Source organism: Anarrhichthys ocellatus, unplaced genomic scaffold, assembly GCF_004355925.1.
Source record: "Anarrhichthys ocellatus isolate YVR2014 unplaced genomic scaffold, GSC_Weel_1.0 scaffold15, whole genome shotgun sequence".
NCBI lineage: Eukaryota > Metazoa > Chordata > Actinopteri > Perciformes > Anarhichadidae > Anarrhichthys > Anarrhichthys ocellatus.
Genome location: NW_022280045.1, coordinates 7,169,066 through 7,191,309, shown reverse-complemented (window position 1 = coordinate 7,191,309; position 22,244 = coordinate 7,169,066). Strand labels below are relative to the sequence as shown.

Here is a 22,244-nt window from a genome sequence, read left to right as displayed (position 1 = left end):
GGAGGGAGGGAGAGAGAGAGAGAGAGAGAGAGAGAGAGAGAGAGAGAGAGAGACTGTAACTGTTGACATTCATAAAAACGAGGAGAGGAGGTGGTGAGCTAACCTAAAATGATGCATGTAATCCACAACATGTGCTTTAAAAGGACCTGGGTGGACATTGTTGCTGCTAAGATCATATTGTCGTCACTTTATTGATAAGTCACGGGTACAAAATGGACAATTCACTCATTTATATTTATTCTGTGCGCATATACAAGTCTAGCATTGTATTACGGATATCACTTAAAACAATCAGAAACAGTGGATTGTCCACAAGATAACACATATTTTTACAGAAAAGCATGGGTTTGATATGAGCACCGCGTAATCAATTACATTTTATATCTAAGATCTGTAGAAAATAAATACTGCTTTATCATCCCGTCATTTATGAATAGTTAATTCTCCTCTCAACTGTGTCATATTGTGTTGTTGTCACAGAGGGAACTGGGGTGTTTGGCACTAGAGGGCAGCAAGATCCTGTGTTTCTCACTTAGATGGTTGATCGCCACCTCTCTCTCCCTCACTGAGTTTGCTCTCTCTCTATATCCCAGTCTCTCTTACTTACCTTTCCTCTGCTGCATTTATCGTTTCCAAATATGGCTAACCCGGTGAACATCGTTGCCCTATATCTTTTTGACATTTATTTATGACGTTTATTTTGTCACATATGAAGAATAGAAATAAAATAGCAGCAAAATTGATCAAATTCCCCCTGATTTTGTGATATCATTCCATGTAGCAAAGTGCAGGTGTTTTTTTCCGTTCCGTCTTACTGCAACACTCCCCTTTATCAATGACTACATGTGTTCTGTTCATTAAGATGTGTATCCGACTCCTGCTGTATAATATGACGTCACTCTGTGCCAGCGATTCTTCCAGGGCAGCGCAGATAGAGAAAGCTCAAGGCAAGGACATCTGTAGTGACCCCCCTCTCCACCCTCACACACACACACACACACACACACACAAACACAAGCACGCACACACACACACTGCAGTACTCCCAGCCAATACAGTACAGTAAAAACATAATGCCACCCACTTTCTCAAGTGAGTACACAGTCCCACCAGTGGCCTTGGCCCGGGGCTATATAGCTCATCTGTTGTTGCTGTGCATGTCCTCTACTGCCTGCTCAGCTGCAAATGATAAGCAGAACAATGCGAGAGTCGTGTATCGGGAGTGTATACTGTAAGCAAAGGCCTAACATGTAAAACAGAGCATACATACAGGTCTCCCTGTCTTGTGTTAGATAAATATGTGATACATCTGAAATAAGTCATGAATCAAAAGTTTAAATCGATGTCAAATGAGCGAAAGCAAATGTTAAAGAAATATGCTTATTTGCTTTCTTGCTGAGCGTCAGATGAGACTCTCATATCTGTACGGTCAATATGAAGCCATAACTAGTAAACTGTAGCTTAGCTTAGCATAAAGACTGTAAACAGGGGGGAAACAGCTAGTCAGGCTCTGCTCAAAGATAAAACAAGTTTAATGCCACGTTTCCACTGCATGGTACACCACAGCTCCACTCAACTCGCTTGGAACCGTTCTTTGCAAAAGTGGATATCACCTGGTGCTTTTCTTTGTATCACTTGGTCAAGGTTGTGTGTGAGCTGAGCCGATAAAAGGTGGAGTTTAATCACTGCGGACCACTGATTGGTCAGAGAGAATTGTCACTAGAATCATCACATGCACGATACAGCACATTCTGCATCATATCTCAATAGCCAATCTAGAATTTATTTTATTAACTCCACTCAGATTTAATAAAATGCCCGCCTGTATACCACACCATGCATGTCAATTGACAAAGAAGGCTACAGACGTTGACATGAGAGAACACACTGCATTTCTGTCGCGTTAAAGATGATGCCATGGCAGTTTTCAGCTAAGAATCCCAGCTACATTGAGGTTGTACTATCTGCAGTGGAAAATGAAATCAAGAAAAAGACCTGGGACCAAAACTGAGTAGAGTTGAATCGCACCATGCGGCAGAAATTTGGCTTTGGTGTTTATAAATGTTGTATGTATGCTTTTCTATGCCTTTGTGTTCGAAAGGTGCAATACAAATAAACTTTCTTTGACTTGCGTATAAGGTAATCTTTCCATTGACCTCCATGCCTTTCTGACATTTTAAAGTGGCTTTACAATGTTTTGCTTTTGCTAACACTGTATTATGGCAATAAATAGCCTTATATTCCTTTCAAAGGGGTCAAAAGTATCAATCAAATCAAACTTTGAGTGCGTCATTAAATAGTGGGTGGTCAAGTATCAACAGACGAGGCAGTAGTGAGTGATCTAAGTATTGGTGGCTGAATAGAGAAAGTTAATCTTTATAACGAATAAAAAAAAACTGCATATGATGTGAGAAGTGAACATAGATCTGAGTTTCTAGCTGAAATGATGCTGTCAAGTGGAGGACAGATGGAAAGCTACATGTATACATTATGTGTGTGTATCCCAGTGAGATCGGAGGCAGTTCATTCTGCCTCCGATCTCAGAGAGAGAAACGAGCAACAGAGGAAGAGATTCAGATAAGTAGAACGAGAGAAGTGATTAATGCTGGTATAAATGACACTCAAAAAACATTTGTTGGAATTAAAAGGCCCTTCACACCCACCCTCAGCCACTACAGCATTGTGCATTAAAAAAAGGCCAAAACCAAGATCAATACTCCTATTCGCTCTGATATCCCCAAGTGTATGCCAAACCACGTTAGCTGGAAGTGATGGGGAGGGCATTAAGCATAATGCAGCAGCTACCTATGAGCTCCCAGGGCAGAGGAAAGTGAGGCCTGTAATAAATTCAATAATTGACTTCGCCTGCTTGGAACAAGCTGTCCCCGAAGGACCTTTTCACACTCTCGGATGATCCTCAACCCCCCCTGTCCTTCCCCAGTCCGAGGGTCATCCTCAGTCCTCTGAAACCTGCCCCTCTTGTCTTTTCTCGCTGTGGATTCATCTCCAGTACCCTCTAGGGGAGATCTCTGGTAATTTAATTCCCTTTTTCTTGCCTTTCACACTTCCAACACAAGAATAAGTAACAGCTGGATGAAATAACTGTGCTCATTAGGAGATGGACATTATTACAGCAGGAAATACTGAGAAGCTTATCTGCTCAGGACATTAAGTAAGTAAGTAAGCTGAGTATCTGTGGATAAATTGGTCGGAATTTTCCATTTAGTCTTTTACTATGAAACAACATTCTTATGAGTGCACATTTGAAACCACACATTACTCTTATCATATATGAAATGATGAACACAATATTTAATTTAATGATGCTGCACTATTGGGAGGGACGATGAGCAGAGGAGCATGTCTTTGGGGTTGTATAGCTACAACTACAGGGTGACTGACTCGGCCACTCTGGTGGGATACCGGTCTGCTGCCAAGCCCCTCCTGATTTGGCTGTAATTAACCAGGCCGAGCCTTGTTTGTGCATGTGGACATGAATAGTAGCTTGTTATTTGAACATTAATGGCTCAGTGTGTGCGTGCGTGCGTGTTGCCTACAGCCCATAGTTCACCTTGGAACAGCGCCTCAGCAGCTGTGTGTCCTCTGGAGCGATGTTTAAGTTTATGTCAATACATCCTCCCTGTAATCATGTTTTAGGATGTCCCTGCCTCACAGTCTTCCAGGAAGAGACGTGTGATGTCTGTATCTGTCAACACATGCGCCAACTCACCTTCCACTGTCACAATTGGCTTTAAGCTGCTGTCCTTTCCCTTCTCCTTGGGGTGGACTTTGTGTGAAAAAGTTTCAGATTGTTATTTTGTTGATTTAATGAAAAAATAAAGCAAAAGAAGTGATTTCAGATTAAAGGTCTGTCTATTCGCTGCCAAGAAGAAGAAGAGAGTTATGGTCATAGCTGAAGATAGTCTTTAATGATTTGACCTTGGTGTCTCTCCTTGCTAGGACAAAAGTTCACCTGCAAAATGAAGGAACAGCAAACAGTTTACAGAGAACATGTTAAACCCATTTGCCATCCATTAAAAGTTGATTTATTCCAGTGCTACTACGTACATTATGCATCATGTGGCAGTGTACACAGAACAATGATTGGGTTACATTTCTTCACTTGTTGGGGTTTTTTCACTCCGTTATTGTTCAGTAGAAGTGTGTTCTGATTCCTGCTCTATGAGGAAAGCCTACTTTTTCAGGATAATAAAAGACTCTGGGATGCGTTTATCACTTTGACTCATCTACCATCATCAGAATAACATCATGAATGTTCCTCACTTAACTACAAAATACTGTGCATTTTTTATTTTCTGGTCGAGAAAATCGGGTCTTTATTCAATTTTGGAATGGTGTTTTGGCAGGACTTTGTTGGTGACAGGATAAGGAGTGAAGAAGAAAACAAACCTTTACAACAGGATAAAAAAAAAACAGAACCTGATTATACCTCCATCAGCAGAAAAAGGTGTGAAATTAATCAAATATGATCTTTAATTTGACAGAATTTAAAATCATTTGTATCCTTTCTCGACTGTTTGTCTACTGCACTTGCAACATGCTGTGCATTGCACCCAACTACTTTAACCCCCGCGGTTCACCATTTGTCCCGTTTACTTGGCGACATCTACAATGAGGTCATATTTACAGGACACCCACTCTTGCTGTTCACAACCCCCCCGCCCCTGGGCCAAAACGAACGCGTCAGTAAATTAGCTATTGCTCTCATCTCTCTTTTTTTTTTCAATCTTGTCTCACCTTCCCTCCTGTTGCCTGATGAAGGATGAAGTGCTTAACACCAGCACCTTCACATCTCTCTGGGGAGGACACTTCAGAATCTGGGATCCTTCCTTGTGTAACTGAATATTACACACTGAGTGCAACATGGAACATGACCTGGCGGTTCCCCTGCTTCTTTCTGTTTGTTTTTTCATTCAAACCACTCAATGGTCTTTGCTGCAGGCCATTTGGGAATCCTCTTTGCGTGTGGGGGACTGATGTTCTTAATGACAGATGACAAACGCGAGGCTAAACCTGCCATGTAATGAAGAGATGCAAACCTTGGATCCGAAAAGGCAGGTAAGGCCGTAATCAAGCAGATAGTCTTCCATTAGCCGTCCTGACTAGTTGGACGACACTGATTGAAACGGAGACTGTAATGGCATGATAGATCCCTTCCTACTGGAAGGGTGTAGCGTAGCACTGTACGAGAAGTGGCTAGAGGTGGGGGCAGTAAAGAGTCATGCTTCATCAACTCAAGTTGAAAGGAAAAAAGCTAATACTCATGCTTGATTAAGTTCCTCTCGTAGCAAACTGAATATGTTCTCAAATGAAGTGCTCTCTGGTGAGTCCAGAGCCTGTGGGAGAGTGGTCTCGCTCACTGTCTCACAGGGTTTAGACTTTGCTCTGATTCAACGCAAAGCAGCTTGGAAATAATTAAGATGCATCAAATAATAAGGATCCTATTTGTCTGTTAACTTAAGGGGCCATAAAAATGACTTGTAGCACTAACATTCTTTTGGGACTCAGATTACCATTCAAACTACTTTTGGACAGCATGCTAGCCCGCTAACCTGCTGACTTCCTGATCTGCTTTTTTTATGTACTTTGGAAAGAAATCACTTTAAAGATCTTAAATATTTCAAACATCACTACTCTAGGATGCTTCAAACACCATGCTTTTGAGATTTAAAATGTTCCAATGTCTCCTCTATCATAGTGAATGTGTTTCAATGTCTTTCGGAGAGACAAAACAGAGGCCTGACATTTCGGGAAATATGCTTATTCATTTTCTTGTTCAGTCTTAGAGGAGACCATTGATACCACTCTCCGTAAATATATGAAACTACCGCTAGCAGCTGGTTAGCTTAGCTTAGCATAAATAAGGCAAAACGTATGAAAACAGCTAGCCTGGCTCTGTACAAAGGTAACAAAATCCACTTACAAGCACCAAAGCCATCAAATTAAGTCCGTACAAAAAGTGTATGAACGACAAGTGTTTTTATGGAAGGCCTATTCCCTGGAGTTGTGTCGTCAACATGAGGATGCCAGGCAAACAGAGCAGACTGCAGGAACGTTACTGCACTGTTTATATTGCAGGTGTTTTACGGATTAAATAAACAAGGTATAATGTGTTTTAGAAGGAGCTAAGCAAACCGTTCCCCATGTTTCCAGTCTTTATGTTAAGCTAAGCTAACAGGCTGCTAGCAGTAGCTTCATATTTACCATACGAAAACGAAAATGGTATCAATCTTCTCATCCAACACTCGACTCAAATCAATTATTGCATTGCCCAAAACTATTCCTTTTAAATTTGTATCCTTTCAGGATTCTTTTGTAGTTGTAGATTTTTCTTCACCTCGTACTTTAAACAGGGAATGCATTACAGAATCACATTACTGCAACTCTCTCGGTTATGCAACTATAAAAACCCTAGGTATCCTAGTCAAATTTTGAAATAAATAAAAGAAAAAAAAAGGCAACAATCAAACAAAAATAAATGTAATAAAATCAAAATCATGTAAAATCATCAAGCCTTCTGAGGAAGATTGTGTTCCATTGTCATTTTTGCACAGAACCATGCAAAGGGCAGGGTTGGCTTCTCAGTTCGACCAGTGATGTGTGCCTGTGTGGCCGTATATACCAGCAGACCTCAAGCCATGCCATTATCTGAAGACCACAGGAAGCTCTAATTAGTGGTGGTGAGAAAAGTAGACTACATATTTCATAGTTGTGTGTATGAGTGTGCAGCATTGAGCTAAAAGTGAACTCGTTCTCTGACAAACGCACTCACAAATATTCTCTCAGTCCGTCTCACTTTTGCTTGTTCTCTGAACTTTTTCATTTCTCACGGTGTTAGTAGAAATAGAAGAAATAAAAGATTTTCAAAACATTTAGATTTGCTGTGTAATGGAGGCAATGTTATGTGTTACATTAAGACATTTTCTTTAAATTTTTGGAGAGGAATGTATCTGAAAAAGGAATGCAATGCTGTATTCAGACTGTTAACATCGTAAAAAAGCTCTGAAATTAGTAATTAAATAACCCTCTACTATTTATACATTCAGGCACTGAAAAATCACATGTCAATATGTAACTAAAAAAGATAGTCCCTCTCATTTTCCCTTGGTAAGAACAAGGAAGCTGAAACCTTGAAGTTGGCAACTGTGTAAATTTTTCCTACCCAGTAGTAATGCCATATGCATCCCCTTTGCTCTTCTTTTGTGTGACAGTTTCTCCTTCCCCTTAAGTGCATTTTCAAACACTGACCTCAAGTCAGAGCTTTTATAGCCTCGTCTAAAGCTTTCACCCTAACCTATGGGAAAGAATCCATGACACTAGTCTTTTGGAAGGGAAATCCAATGGTTTGTCTCGCTCTCCTCACCAGACAAACAGGTAGACGGACGGATGGGTGGAAGGATGTCCTCCGTGGCCTCAGAGGACCAGCAGGTGAGCCGAGGCTCCACAGACCAACTTCCCCCCTCGTGGTTAAGGACTCTCCGGTGTGATAGCCAGCTCTCACCCCATGCGACCCTGAACTCAGTCATTTTTTTTTAACTATACAAGGGCTTTTACAAAAAAGCTAACTTGAACAGCCATACAATGGCTAAAACATAAACCATATCTCTACTTTATCTCGGTTTTTCAGTCATTTAATTTTTTTCTTCTTTTTCTTTTTTTTGGATGCATTTGTGTTTTCTTGATTTAAGTCTTTGTCTGCTTTTCTTTGTTCTTTTGGAGTAGCTCTGATCCAGTCCTGTGCTGTGCCGAGAGGCTCAGTCACAGAGGAATTGGCTTTTGGATTTGATGACAGGGGAGAGAATAGGGGCAAGGATCAGATCTGGGGTCAAGATATGGATTCATTATCAGTCCAGACATGGACTCGCCAGTGGTTACAGGGACGGCTTTGGATGGGAGAGAATAAGGTGACGAGTTGGTTTGGGAAAGGTGGGGCTCGAAGGTGATTGCAGTGGGTTCGTCAAGGTTATCCGCTATCAGAGGACGTGTGTGGTGCTGTGGAGGGAGAGCGCCGCCTACGGGCGGTGGAAGTCCAGGATCGCTCAGAGCGTTCAGAGCGCTCCGAGGCTAGTGAGGCGGGCCGAAAGCGGTGAACAAAGCCGTCCAGGAATTCCTGCTGCTGCTGGGTTATGGCTTGGGAGATGAGGCAGGGCAGTGCCTGCAGGCTGCCCGTCACCGAGTCCAGCTTGTCCTCCAATGTGCCGATGCGCTTGTCCAGCTCCTCACTGCGCTCCTGCAGCTCTGACACCAGGTCATACATCACATTCTGGGTCTAATGAAGGAGAGAAAGTAAATGTGTTTGGGGAGGTGCAAGAAGACAAAGAAGGAAGAGGAGGAGGGCCAGACAAAGGAGTGAGAGACAAGATAAAAATCTGTTTTACGACTTAATATCCACAAGGAGAGATGCAACAAATTAAATACGAGGTGCAGTATATGTACATTGCCAGAGAAAAAAACGTATATAGATTAAATTATGGTCTAAATCCTACTTGCTCAGTCTGAAGAGAAGGACACTGACAGGAAGCTGTATAGTTCCAGCAAGTCAGCATTAATTTTTATCTTCCCACCGTTTCACAACCAGCTTCTCCAATCTATTGATAGCCTGAGAAGGTCTTCAATGCATTATGTATATGCTTTACACAACTCATTCATATAATGAAAAGCGTCTCCATAATTTAGGCACTTATTGTTCCACAATGGATGCAATAGGGCCAGTGTTAATGCATGCCTGGTATCAGCATGTAATTCTATTCAAACTATGGCAATTTTATAGGTTATAAAATATATAATAAAATCTACAGTATAATTCTATTTTTTACAATGACAAATTTAATGCCCAGTGACATAAAATTTAATGGTCACCAGTAGAGCTCACAAACTATTTCATCATAAGGCCTTTTTCAGACATTAGTACTCCTCAGAAATACAATGATTTTTGTCTAAGCCAGAAATCAAATGATTTTTGTCTAAGCCTGAAATGAAAGGGTTACTTCACCATAGGGTTTAACAAAGAGACATTGAGCCGTTGAACTACTGTAGGGTGTACACAGATGGACCTGACCATCGAGCAGAGTAAGGGCAAGTAAACACACATTAAAGGAGTTGGCCTCAGAACCTTTTAAAATACACACTGGAGTGCAAATGCCATCCACATCAAATGAGGCTGCAGTCATGCACCTCCCTTTGAACCCCCTCTCTGCTCTGCTCTGGTGGGTCAGCTGACGTCTATACAACAGGACAGAAGCTACCGAGGCATGACTGCATTCACCTTCTTACAGCCAGGTACTGTTTACGGCGTGCGTTAGGCTCAGGTTACTCAAACTCGTTTCATTGCCGAAAGATGTTAGCGGGAACAGGAATGTCTTGAGTTTGATTTGATTTGAACAGTGAAAGTTTACAGCAGAACTCAGGGATAGCTGCTGGTTTCCATTGCTGTCTCCAGTGATTTTAGAGCCCACAAAGGCTCGAAAAATGAGACCGTTGATCTACATTGAACAGTAAGACACTTTAAAGTCACATCAGATGGGAGACTTACCTTCGCCAGGTCCACCAAGGTGTTGGCCTGATCATTGAGTTTCCTCTGCTCCATCTTCACACTGCGCAGCCTAGTGGAGGCCCAGGGAGTTGGGAGCAGGAAGAGGAGAGGAGGATGAGATGGACAAAGGAAAAGAAGAGTGGCAAGAGGGAATATGGGAATAGAGGGGATGTTTGCAGGAGTGGGGCAAAGAGAGACGTTTGGGGGTGTTGAAGGGACAGAGAAGGCCAATAGGGAAGAAAGGAGGAAGAGGAGGAACAACACATGTTTTATCAGGCGGGCTCTCTCACTGAAGACATTTAAAAGAAAGGACTGCCGGCATGCATCGTAAATATATGTACTTTACATATCTCTATGTATACATATACCGTATATAGAAATATATATGTATATATACACACAAGCATTCCTGGTTTTTGTCAATGCAATACCAACCAAAACATGCAAAATTGCAGAAGCATACCACGCTCATTTTGAAAAAAATAAAATAAATGATGACAGTGTTTATCATGTTTTATCTGGATTTGTTCTTTTGTTATAACTTCTTATATCTTTTATATTTTCACAATAGTGCTTTAAAGTAGCACTCTTTACCTTGAAAAGTATTTATTTGCTGCATTCTCAACATAATCCAAAAATGTATTATCATGACAAAACATGATGCTTTTTTTCCAGCAAGAATGCAATATGCTTCCATACAAGAAAATCCCAAAATCTATGTTTGAAATCAAAACATTCCCATCTCTTTGCACCCAAAAGTAAGACATCAAAAAAGAAAAGGATGACATGCCCTTTGTCAGTGCTACACACAGCTCAGTGGTAGGACTTGAGATATATACACACTGGTCATTCAGTAAGCGTGCGGTGACTGCGTGTGACTTGTGCACAATGAAACATGAGTCTTTCACAGTGTGCGTGTGTGTGTGTGTGTGTGTGTGTGTGTGGATGCCACAGATAAAAGATGAAGCTTGCCAGAAATAAACTGTCTAATGACACTGCTGAACATACGGCAACATAGACATTTCAAATAACTTGTGCAATGATACATCGGACATGTTTTGTGATGCCTTCAACATTGTGCCTCTTTATCTCTAATCAAATACATTAGGGCCTTGTAAGAACTGTTAACGCTGATGCGAATAATGTGTCATTGTTAGCGGTGGCATCACACAGCCATCATTTGGATGTGTGAGGGGAAGAATTTCCCTGTTCGGCAAATTATGAGACAGGATGACATTCAAGGGCATTTATTCATGTGCAAATCAGTATATCAGAGCAGAGTGAGACTGCTCGCTTACGGCTCTATCTCTGTGGGAAGCCGTTTCAGCTCGTATGTGTCTGTTTGCTCGGCTTTGCTATCCCTTATGGCTGTCGAAGAATAGGGGCTAAAAGCCAAAACTACTTATTAGTGTAATGCATTTTGAGTACAATTTATTCTTCAAAACTACAACCCGTGTTGTGTCTCCTCTTTTTGTGCTGTCATCAATGTCACGTGCAAGCTTTGGCATTTGATCTCAAATAATAAGGATAAAACAAAGCAAAAATCAATATTATAACAAACATTTAGACCTCATTAGAATTACATTACGTTAATGTGTGTGTGTGTGTGTGTGTGTGTGTGTGTGTGTGTGTGTGTGTGTGCGTGTGTGAGTTCATGTCATCACAAAACCATCAAAAGTGTAGGATGAGTTCTGTTGATGCAGGTTAATATAGCCTCCAGAGCAGCTATATTAATCATGGGCAACATTATACAGTACATCGTAGATGATTATGAACCTCTGACCAGCAAAGCTCCAAGCTCATTCTGTGCACGATGCTTTTTTCTTTCACACGTTCTCTCCAGACAACCTTCCACTTGTGACACCAGTGGCAAAATGTTGATGCTTATTTTGAATTTTTTTCATTCCATTCAAAAGGGGAGATGGGAGGGAAAGGGAAGTAAATGGAACATTGAAGTAAAGAGAAAAATAAATTAAAAAAACTAAAAACAATCCAGCATCCAGCATTTTCTTTTCTTTTTTTTTTGTGGTAACAAACGCTTTTTTTCATGCATGTCAAACGCAGACATGGAGAGAGGAGGAGGATGTTGAGGAAACAGTAGGAGGAGGATACATAGAAGACTCAACTTACTTCTGAGCTCTGCAGTGATAGAGCAAAACAAAGACAGAACACAGTACAGAGTTTTAACCCCACAACATTCACGAAACGAGTGAAACCATTACACTTCTCACTGTAAGCACAGGGTAAAGGGGGTCGGAGGGAGAGGGAGACGGGGAGGGGAATAGGGAGTACCATTACACTAGATTGCAGTGTGTGTGCTTATGTATGTGTGAGTGTAATAGTTTACATGTGTGCGAGCATAACAATCATAGGAAATGGTACTCTTGAAGAGGACATTGTTAAAACGCTAGAAATATTCTCAGCTATGTCTACATTTCAGTTTATTAGCAATGCAACAATTGATAATACATCCTAAATATCATGTACCACAAATAACAGCTAAAATATTATATTTTTAAATAACATAGTATAGTTTGATTCCCCTCGGGGGTTGGTGTTGAACAACACCCATTGTATTACACGAAATAACACGAAACAAAAGCAGAGCAGGACTTACTGGTGAATGGCTTGGAGAAACTTGCGCTGGTGTTTTCGCACCTTGGCGTGATCTATCTTCTTGACCAGCTTTGTGTGTTTGTAGATGAGCCATGTTTCCCTGAGTACATTGGCAGCTGTGTTCTTTACCTGCGAAGCAAGTTTGAAAAAGACATGAGATGTAGAGTAGCTTCTTGAAGGGCAGTGTCGGCACTAGATCAAATATCCAACAGGGGCTCGAGCGCATTCATTTTGTTTCAACATAGAGGGGACGTCTAAGAAGATGGAGGTTTGGGGGTCATCCACCAGGACATTTAGGGTGTCAAACACTTTATTTTCTGCATTCTTTTCATGCACTTATTTATGGTGGAAATGTTTTTATTTATGTTGAGGAAAACACAAAATGTAGGCACCAGGTGGTAAAATATAATGATATTAGGCTCTCAGGCTTCTGTATGGCTCAACTTGCAGCGCGCTCTCAGCATTCCTCCGGTTATTATCGCCCAGGCTGCAAACCTGTGCGTAACGCAGCCTCCAGAGGCTACTACTCAGCCCTTTCAGTCCAAGCCCCCATGTATCAGAAATCAATAGTTTTCATTTTCTATGAATAGATGTTTATCATATTTAATGTTTCTTATAATTTATTTCTATAGCACTTTTAAATACAAGAGTTATAGGCCTCGTCTTAGTAACAAGCCAACCAAAGTGACAAAGTGTAACATAAAATACAAACTATGAAATATTAGAATGTCCGGCGATGGTCAAACATAGAAATCAACATAAAACCAATGAGTTATAAAAACGCCGGCCTAAATAACTTAGTATCGACATTGGACATTTGCACAGATGTGTAATGAGGACGCCCCAAAACCCAGTGGCTCTCAAACTGGAGGTCAGGATCCCAGAGGGATCTCGAGATAAATCCAAAAAGCCGCAGGATAATTAACAATGTTATGGAGCAGAAATGTATTTTTTCTTCTGTCTTATCCCGCTGAGACCCGCCAGATTGCCAGCAATCCCAGCCAACATACTGTCTTTTGGAGGCTGCAGCTGCCTCAGTTGTGAAGCTAGAGTGAAGATCATATGAAACTAGACGACCTGTTGAATCCATTGGTACCAACCATGTAGCTTGTCGGAAGGGGGCTGAATCCCAACTTAATACTACATATTTGGAGGGATCCCTTGACCTCTCACCTCTAGATATATGAATGATAATGAGTTCTACGGTTGTCCACATGTCTCCATTTTACAGACATGTACACTTTATGATAATCCCATGCAGTTCTGGGCAAATGGCCATTGTTTGCATGCAGTATAGTTGTGTTATTGTCGCTGATTCTAAAAATGGTGTATTTGAACATTTCTGCATACTGGGGTCCCTAAACAGTCTTCAAATTGTATAAAAATGACCTCTGGATAGTTTTTTATTTTGGCCTCTGTGTCGCGTGTTTGGATCCCACTATACATGATTTCTTTCTTTAGGCCTCTAAAGATGAGACAACTTGCACAGTTTGAAAAAAGGAAAATCACACAGAAATCATATGCAGGCACCCTGTTGTAAAAAACAAAGTAACTAAATGCATTGGTATGCTGTGACTCACTCGTTTGCAGAGTTGTGTGTCCATCATGAAGTTGTGGACATGTTTCTCAGCCTTGGTCAGCTCCAGCTTCCTGGCTACAACTGCAACCACCAGTGCAGTGCAACCAGCTCCCTGTTGCACAAAGACATGGTCAAACAAACAAAACATTGTGTTTGTGAGCTTTCAAAATGCTACATTAATAATATATATATATATATTTTTTTTTTTTTTTAATTTTTTAAAATAACCAGTAAAGAAATGAGACATAGCAGCTCAAAGTCATGAAATGTCTTTTCACAATGACAATCTTTTTTTAAATGTCGATCACAAATGAATAAAAACCTTCACATATGTATCAACTCTATAAAAGTTACCAGAGTAAAATTATATACAAAGTTATCTCAAAGTTGTGGTTGTTTTTGCAGTAGGTTCAGTCCTGGTCAGAATGTAGCTCAGTCAGAATGTACCTCAGCTCTGAGGTTTAGTTTTATAACTGTTCCAGTTGTCCTGTGAGGGTGCTATCTGTTTATCTGAGTGAAGAACACAGAAACCCACCATAATCCCTGTAAGCAGACACACGCCTTTCCCACAGTACGTGTGTGGTACCATGTCCCCATAGCCAATGGAGAGGAAGGTGATCGAGATGAGCCACATGGCTCCCAGGAAGTTACTGGTCACTTCCTGCTTGTCGTGATACCTGGAGTGATGAAGAGAAGCAGAAGTGGGATACACACAGTGAGTAAAACCGCACACAGTCTCTGGAACGTGAGCATGCTGGAGAACGACGTGGTGCTGTGTGAACCGAACAGCGGTGGTGGGTGGAGGAGGTGGAGGTGGTGAAGATCAAGGAGGAGGAGAAAAATCACGGTGCAAGGTGTTACACCTGTTTTGTAAAGCCAGTTCGGCACAGAGTCTAAAAAAAGTCCATTCTGAGTAAAAAAAAAAAAAGTACGTTTAATGTATTTACAAGAGACACTATGAGTCCTATTCTTCTTTGACTCCGGGTAATTTCTACCTGAAACAGTTTAATGGAGAAACATGTTTAATGGGTAGGAATGTAGGCAGAAAAAGAAGCAAATAAGTTCAGTTTTTCAAAATAAATTGATTGAATGATTTCAGCAACACCACTGAACATATGTTTTATGTTCAGTGTCAACATGAAAATATTTGGTGAGAGGAATGATATGAAGGAGCATTGAAAAGGGCCAAATTACTTACTCTTGTCAGACATTTGCATAGAAATTACAACTGTAGCCAACATGTTTCAAATGCCAAAAAGAGGGGCCGTGTCACTGTAAGTGACTGGATAAAGAGCACCGCAGGTCAAACTTGATTTGAATATGACAACCCAACAGATGTAATGACCGAGCATCCAAAAATGCACATACTGCTGCATTGAGTCAAACTAACAATTGGCTTATTGGTCACGGTTTGCTGCAAAATCTTCCTCCATAGAATTTACGCTGCCCCAAAAAAGAAGGTTTGGCAATGCAAATCATCACTTCAAACATTGCTGAAAATAGCTGACAGCTATGCTTGAATTGTCAGTCCAAAGGCCCACAGTGCATATGCAGAGATGTTTCTATAAAGAAAACACACACACTGTACAAAGCTGGATTGATGATGACATTCCCATACCTTTTGCAGCAAGACAAAAGTCCATCACAGAGGCAAATCTGCCTTATCCACCCACCCTCATTCAACTTGTTTAATTATTCCCAATGGGCTGTCTAGGAGGAGATCAGATAAGATTTAATTTTGGAATTAAAGTCAAATATTCATTAAACCCTTTTAGACAAGATCTCACCAACATCCTTCTGACAAGACAACATCAATGGAGTCTTCTTTCTTGGGATTTTGTGAAGGCTTTTCTAAAAGGGGATTCTGACTGGGCCAATGAGGAATCACTAAAGACTTTGAACTATCCAGCAGTGACCCAGCATGTGGACTCAAAATGGCCGGAACAATCACCTTTAATTAATGCACAAGTACAGAATTTGTTAAGTTTTCCTTTCCAAGCGAAGGTAAATGCACACTCCTCCCTCTCCTCCAAGACAGTTCATTGTCATCAAATATTATAAATGAACTAATCATGCCTTCCGCGAGTTCTTAAAACTCCCACTCTCACAAATGTGTATTCATGGGCAAAGTAACTAGGATAACTTCTTTTTTTTTTCCCCTCAGAATGACAAAAAAAGTGTGCAGTCAGTGGCTTTCAAGCTAGATGACATGCAGAGAAGCAGTCTGTGCAATACCATGCAGGAATAAAAAAAAGATGTCTGTATCCTGCATGCTTCAAAACCAGTATATTGAGAGCAGGGGAGCAATGGGGGAAACCTGAGACCCATTTAGAGATGAAACCACCTCTGAAAAATACTACAGTATCACCAGGTGGAAGGGGACTACACGTCTTCGTGGACGGGCTTTCATTTGTAAACAGTGGGGTAGGATCGGATGAGTAACAAAGGGAGAAGCTCATTGAATTTGACACCCCTGTCTCTTTTACCTGCATCCCAACACTTCGCCAGCTGCCCTTTGATAGCTGCCAGGGGGCTAAACTTGATCAGCTGGCAAAATATTGTAATTACAAGTGACTAGTATGTTAATTTCATTCATCTTGCCATCAAGGCGAGGAGAGAGTGAATCAGTGTCTTCAAGGCAGGCAGAAATGTGCTGCACCTTTTAGCGCCGTGAACAATGTATTATTACAGCAGCCTGCTGTTGTAAATACACCCCCATAGATATGCTTTGACAAAAATGCAGAAGGCAAACATTTTAGAGAATGCTTCCTGTTTTATTATCTGGTTTTTTTTAATGGTGGAAATATATTTTCAACACCCATATTTCAATAATTCTCTACTCTAAAAAAAAAAAAAAGAGCAGAAACAGTAATGTGGGAATAGAGACAGAGGCTGAATGGGGAGCTAATCAATAGCATTTTAAGGCTCTCAATATACTGTATCAAGTTTTGGAATAGCATGGGGAAGAGCTGGCACCACTTTCAACCTATTCCAGGACAAGAGGTACATCCCCCGCTGTTAAATTCTCCCTGACAGACGCTCCGCAGCGAAAGCATTATCCTGAAATCAATTACTGAAGCGATTTCAGAGATGATGCTTTTATCCACTTCTGTATTGTATATACAATAATTCTGAGCATCCAAATGAGCTCTGAAACTTTGCATCTGTGGTGGGTTAGAGGAGGGAGTACAGCACGATTCACACAACTGAAGACAAATAATCTCAATGGCTCCATCTGCAACCGAACAAGTCAACAACATGAACCGCTGACGACAGCCTTCCTCGTCCATCTCTTCAAATGATCACCAATGTATCTACTGGTCCTGTCGACACCGGGATGTTTTCAGTTCATGTGGACTCATGAATGATTCTCAGTCATCCAATATCTTAACTTTGTTTAGTAGATGAGTTCATGATGCATAAGACGAGTCCTGAAGAAACACCGCGGCCAAAGTTGAAAACACAAAAACAGAATCGTACTGATGGTTCAAATGTGAGAGAGCAACACACTTACCTCTGCCAACACACACACACACACACACACATACACACACACACACACACACACACACACACACACACACACAGCAATATTTGAAATGTTGACGGAATGCTACTAAAAACACTACAATATATAATATTTTGTTATTATTTTACAAAAGGAAAGCTTTTATGCTTAAAAAGTTAGTATGAATGCAACATACCTATCTTCAATCTCAATGCTTTTCACTGAAAAGTGTCAGATTATTATCAGCAAATATCTTAAAATTTTAGGCGTCATTCTTAAAAGGGTTATTATTATTATTATCTGGTTTTGGAGTGAATCGCCTCACATACTGTACATGACATCTGTGTAACCAGCAGGACACACTACTTCAACACAAGAACAGCAGAAGAGAGCTGTTTGAGGTATTACACTCTGTTAGGAGGAAAGAGACTTTTAATGTCAATGTTTAACATCTATGTTTCAAAATTCCTTTCGGTGAACCACAAACTCGCCTCTGTTTCTACTTTCCTACGCCGGTTAGCTGTCACAGAAAAGCAAATGACTTCCTCCACATTCAAAAGCTAACCTTCTGCCGCTATCGCCTGCGTACAATTGCAGCACTTCCCCTCTTCTTCCTGTATTTTGGTTTCAAAAGCAAATTAAAACAACTTTTCAACGAGTGCAAGTCTTGTTGATATAAATGAATTTGAGCGCTGGCTGAGATTACTCGGGGACAAATAACTTGGGATGCTCCTCTGGGAGTGTGTTAGTTGTAGTAAACATGAGCAGATTAAACTCAAAGTGATGATGACCTAATTAAAAAACAGCTCAGCCAATAAGTGAAGTAAAGCAAGCGGCAGATGCACACTCCAGGTGGACTCTAACAATTTCATAATATAAGCACTTTATAATGTATAGAAGTATAAAAAACATATATATTCACTGACTCAGCTGTACTTTGTGTTAATTGTCAATTGGCAAATGTTGGCATGCTCATACGCTAAGCTAAGTTGGTGAGCGTGATTAGCACTATACCTGCTTAACATCAGCATGTTAACATTGTCAATGTGAGCATGTTAGCATGCAGACTTTAGCATTTAGCTAAAAGGAACAACTGTGCCAGAGAACAGCCTTACAGAGCCGCACACATGACTTATTTTGTAAGTATAAGCACATACAGCACTGTTTGGAAAGTTGCACAACGCTGATGGCAGCTTGGAAAAAAAACGTGTATTTCTCATTCCCCCTTGAATCACCCTACGTTTACACACATCTGCCGTCCTTCCCCGGTTCCCTGTAATGTGTGGACACTGAAAAAGCTCGACTACACTGTAAGGAAGGGTTCGGTCAGGGAATCTTTACACACGCTTGACCAGTCGAGGGGCTGAATGTCACCATGAAGCCTCGTCTGATAATCAAACATGGAGGAGTGGTGGTCTCACAAGGTGTGTTGGAATTGTACTTTAGCCAAATAACACAAATATAAACCAAGACAGAGACTACTTGTGTTGCAGAAACCAACCTCTTGATGAAGATCGACTTATTGTGCATTTTATTTGTTGCGGGGAATGAAATGATTTTGTTGCACCAATATGTTTGCACTTTAATAATTATAAATAATGTATTGCTGCCAAGCAACTGAGCTGTGAATCCAAAAGTAAAAAACCTGCTCGCTTTAGCTGACTTGCAGATTTTGCAGCCTCCAGGCCTCCTTTGCCAGAAATAATCAAGTGGGTGTGTTTGTGATTCTCATCCATTTTAAAGATGCTGGATGAAAACTTCCAAAGAGTCCTCTACACTGAAATTAATAATGAGATTATCTGCAAGTCAAACTATGACAAATAGTAAAGTAAAATATGTCAGATAATGTAAGTCCTTGAAACAGCCTTGTGGCACTACCTTTACAAACTTTCATATCTCAGCTGAGCACTTCACAAAGTCAGGCCTTTTCTGTCCCTCTTAATCCACCGGACAGGAGGCTCCGTTCATGAAGATAACCCCCTGACAACCCCCTGTCTCCGGGGGTTATCAGATAGTTAGTGGCCTATTACAGATGTTTCATTGAATTAGACGGGAGACACAAGCTAAAAACTCAACAGTGAGTCCCTGTAAACAAGGTCACGCCAGTCCCCATGTAATCTTTAAAAAAAAGGTATTTTGCTCCGAGATATGATATGCTCAAGGGCATTCATCACATACCCAGTAGTGGTTAAGTTCACTTTGCTGCTAACTCCGTGTATCCAACCTTCAGGGGGACACATCAAGCTTTAAAACACCACTCCTCCTCCTCCACTGCAAACTAAGTACACCTAAGCATTTACTCGCATGTTCCCATTCTTCCCAATGCTCTCAGCACTCCACAAAATACCTAATCTGCTGTTCTTCTGCCCACAATGCCAAGTTTTGTTTTAAGGAAGCGCTCGCTCATTGGAACCCACGAGATAGCCGACCGTCTACAGAAACACTGCCCACATTTGTTGCTGCGAGACACATGGGCATTATGTTCATCCTATCCTATTCAGGCGCCCCAGAAAATGCCTGCTCATTGAGTTTCCATGGTTTTAAAGTTTTAAGTCTTTCATATTCAGTAGGGATTTAATCTCAAGCAATTTGTTCTTCTTTGTTTATTGCGGTGAGAAACATGGAAACCCTTAACAGAAACTCACTCTAAATCTGACAAAACACGTCTAAAAGTAGAGACGAATGATGAACGGATTTAGTCTGCTCTGATTCTATATTAACTGTTTGAATGCTGATTGATAAGTGCAAGGTACGAGATTAATCCTACTGCATACAAATCTCATATTAGCAATCTATTTAATTGTTCAAATTTTTTTGGCAAAGAAAAATACAGTAAACCACTATTTTAATAATATCAGAACAATGACTAAGAAGGTAAAAAAGTCTTGAAATATGTTGACCACCCTTGCCGGAACAAGATAAAGTGTATAATAAGAATATATGTGCAATAATGTAATTTGCAAAATATCCGTGTTTTTTAGGTCTACTCAGACTATCCTTTTTTTTCCCTTTCATCCCTTATTAAAGCTTTATTGTAGCTCTAATATTAACGGATAATAGATTTTAGTTGAGGTACTTCTACAAAGTTTGAGGGAATGCAGTACTCACAAGTGAGCAAAAACACGAGTCCTGCAGTTTAACAGTGTAAATAACAACAATCGTAAGGAACCTTCCACTTTAAGCTACTGCCACCAGTCTCTGAACAAAGAACAGCGCTGGTTTGATCTTCAGCGCAGATCATATCTCTGGTGATTATAACTTTCACATTCTCCGTTATGCAAACATGCTTTGCGGGCTCTGTAAACGACTTTTCCATAGGCTGCAATCAATACTATGCCTTCAGAGCGTGCATAGTTTAAAAAGAAATGATCAGATCAAGTCATCAAACCATAGAGAATCACCTGTCCTTGAGGTGGCAGCAATTTGCATAAAATCCATCCGACTTTGTGCAAAGGTGTATTAGCCGCTTACTGTAGATTGAAAATGCATAGTATGCATTTTACTTTGTGATCCTTGGAGCCCACTGTTAGGCCCACAGGGAGTTGGATTGAAGTCTCAGCATGTTCTTCAAAGTCTGCCACATCTTTGCCATCAATTGTGGACATAAATGCTTTGAAATATTGCATACATTTCAAAGTCGTCATCATCCGTTTAGCCAGGAGATTAAGGAGGCCTTTTTGTTGCAACCCACTTCGTGGCATTCTGAATTTTAAACGAATCACAAACTAATAGAAACAGCATTGTTGCACTTGCACCCTGGAAACTGTAAAGTTGTAAAATCTAGCTCAATAATTTATGTGAACCTGTTGTTTGTGTGAGAAAGTTCAAGATGCATCAGTGTGTGTTTCTCTGGTTAGACATTCGGACGGTCTGATCTTGGCTGCCGCTGTCTAAATCCAAGCAATGACACAATCTGGATGTCAGAGCTTGCTGTAGGTGTAGCTGACTGGTAACTCAAGCCTGATAATCCAGTGCTGCGCTCTGAGGGAAAGTCAGCTAAACTTTCTGAGAGCTTGCCTACGGGTCCTCACCCGAGAAAGCGAGGTGAAAAACAGCAGTCTCACATCGAAATAGAGCGTTTTGTTTCAAATAACAGAGTTAGAACAGGAGTGGAAAAATAATTAGATAACAGTTAAAGAGAAAAAGGAGCGAGAGACCAGGGAGGCAGGCAAGGCATGCATGCGAGTGTGTAACTGAGTTCTGGCCGGATTAGGCCTGCTTGTTATGGATAAGGGAAGGCAAAGGGACGAGGAATCAGTAGTGGGGAGAGATGAGGGAAAACTGCAAAGCATGCCACTTTAGATGGGTACAGTAAGAGATCTGCAAAGGATCAGTCAGGCGTAAGAGAGAGAGGGAGCCTTATGGTTGTGAGGGAGAAACCAAAAAGAGCTTAGTTAAGGAGCTTAGTTGAGGTAGGTTAGCTCTGAAGATGGGCTGTATCAAGAAAGAACAGAAAGCGGTCCAGTGACCAGCATTGAACCCATCTACTGTAACATTAGCATCCCTCCCAACTCCACCCCTCTCTGTCCCCCCTGGTTATGTGTCTTTCATTCCCCCCATCTAGGCATTTTCCAGGTAGACTCCGTGCTCGTCCAATCCCACACCGTACTGCCCTTTGATTGGCTCAGGAGCGCGGTCAATGTGACAGTTTAACGGCGTGTTTAACAGAAGATACCAAAGTCACACACAGCACTTTGGGAAACAAGCGCCTCTTTTTTCCCCCACAAATTTGATGTATTTTGCTACCCGGAATGATGGGATTGATCAGTAAACATGAAAACGTTCAGGATGTTCTGATGTTTACCAGAGGAGGGGACGAAGGGGGATGAGGACACATATGAGGGTGTAAACAAAAACTGGAGACACTGCATTCAGCACAGCACATACTCCTCCTTCCAGAGTGAACAGATTTAAGAAACTGTTAAACAATGGAAACAATGTCCTCATTTACCTGTCTAGCTTTGAACTACGCAACATTACTCATATAT

At 41.0% G+C, this 22,244-nt stretch overlaps 1 protein-coding gene across 6 annotated transcripts in view; it reads right to left on the bottom strand.

Moving 5' to 3' along the window:
- Positions 1-3,907: 3,907 nt before the first annotated feature.
- kcnn1a (potassium intermediate/small conductance calcium-activated channel, subfamily N, member 1a) overlaps positions 3,908-22,244 on the bottom strand; it is a 47,658-nt gene continuing 29,321 nt past the window's right edge. For 2 of the 6 annotated variants that reach the window (XM_031854554.1, XM_031854553.1), the window contains 6 exons: positions 14,284-14,425; positions 13,750-13,860; positions 12,171-12,298; positions 11,684-11,692; positions 9,554-9,623; positions 3,908-8,290 (listed from right to left, as the gene is read on the bottom strand). In XM_031854554.1, coding sequence (XP_031710414.1) covers positions 7,985-8,290; positions 9,554-9,623; positions 11,684-11,692; positions 12,171-12,298; positions 13,750-13,860; positions 14,284-14,425 — 766 coding nt within the window. In that variant the 3' untranslated portion in view covers positions 3,908-7,984. The remainder of the gene's footprint in view (positions 8,291-9,553; positions 9,624-11,683; positions 11,693-12,170; positions 12,299-13,749; positions 13,861-14,283; positions 14,426-22,244) is intronic. The other 4 variants (XM_031854555.1, XM_031854557.1, XM_031854556.1 and 1 more) reach the window with 3 other exon arrangements.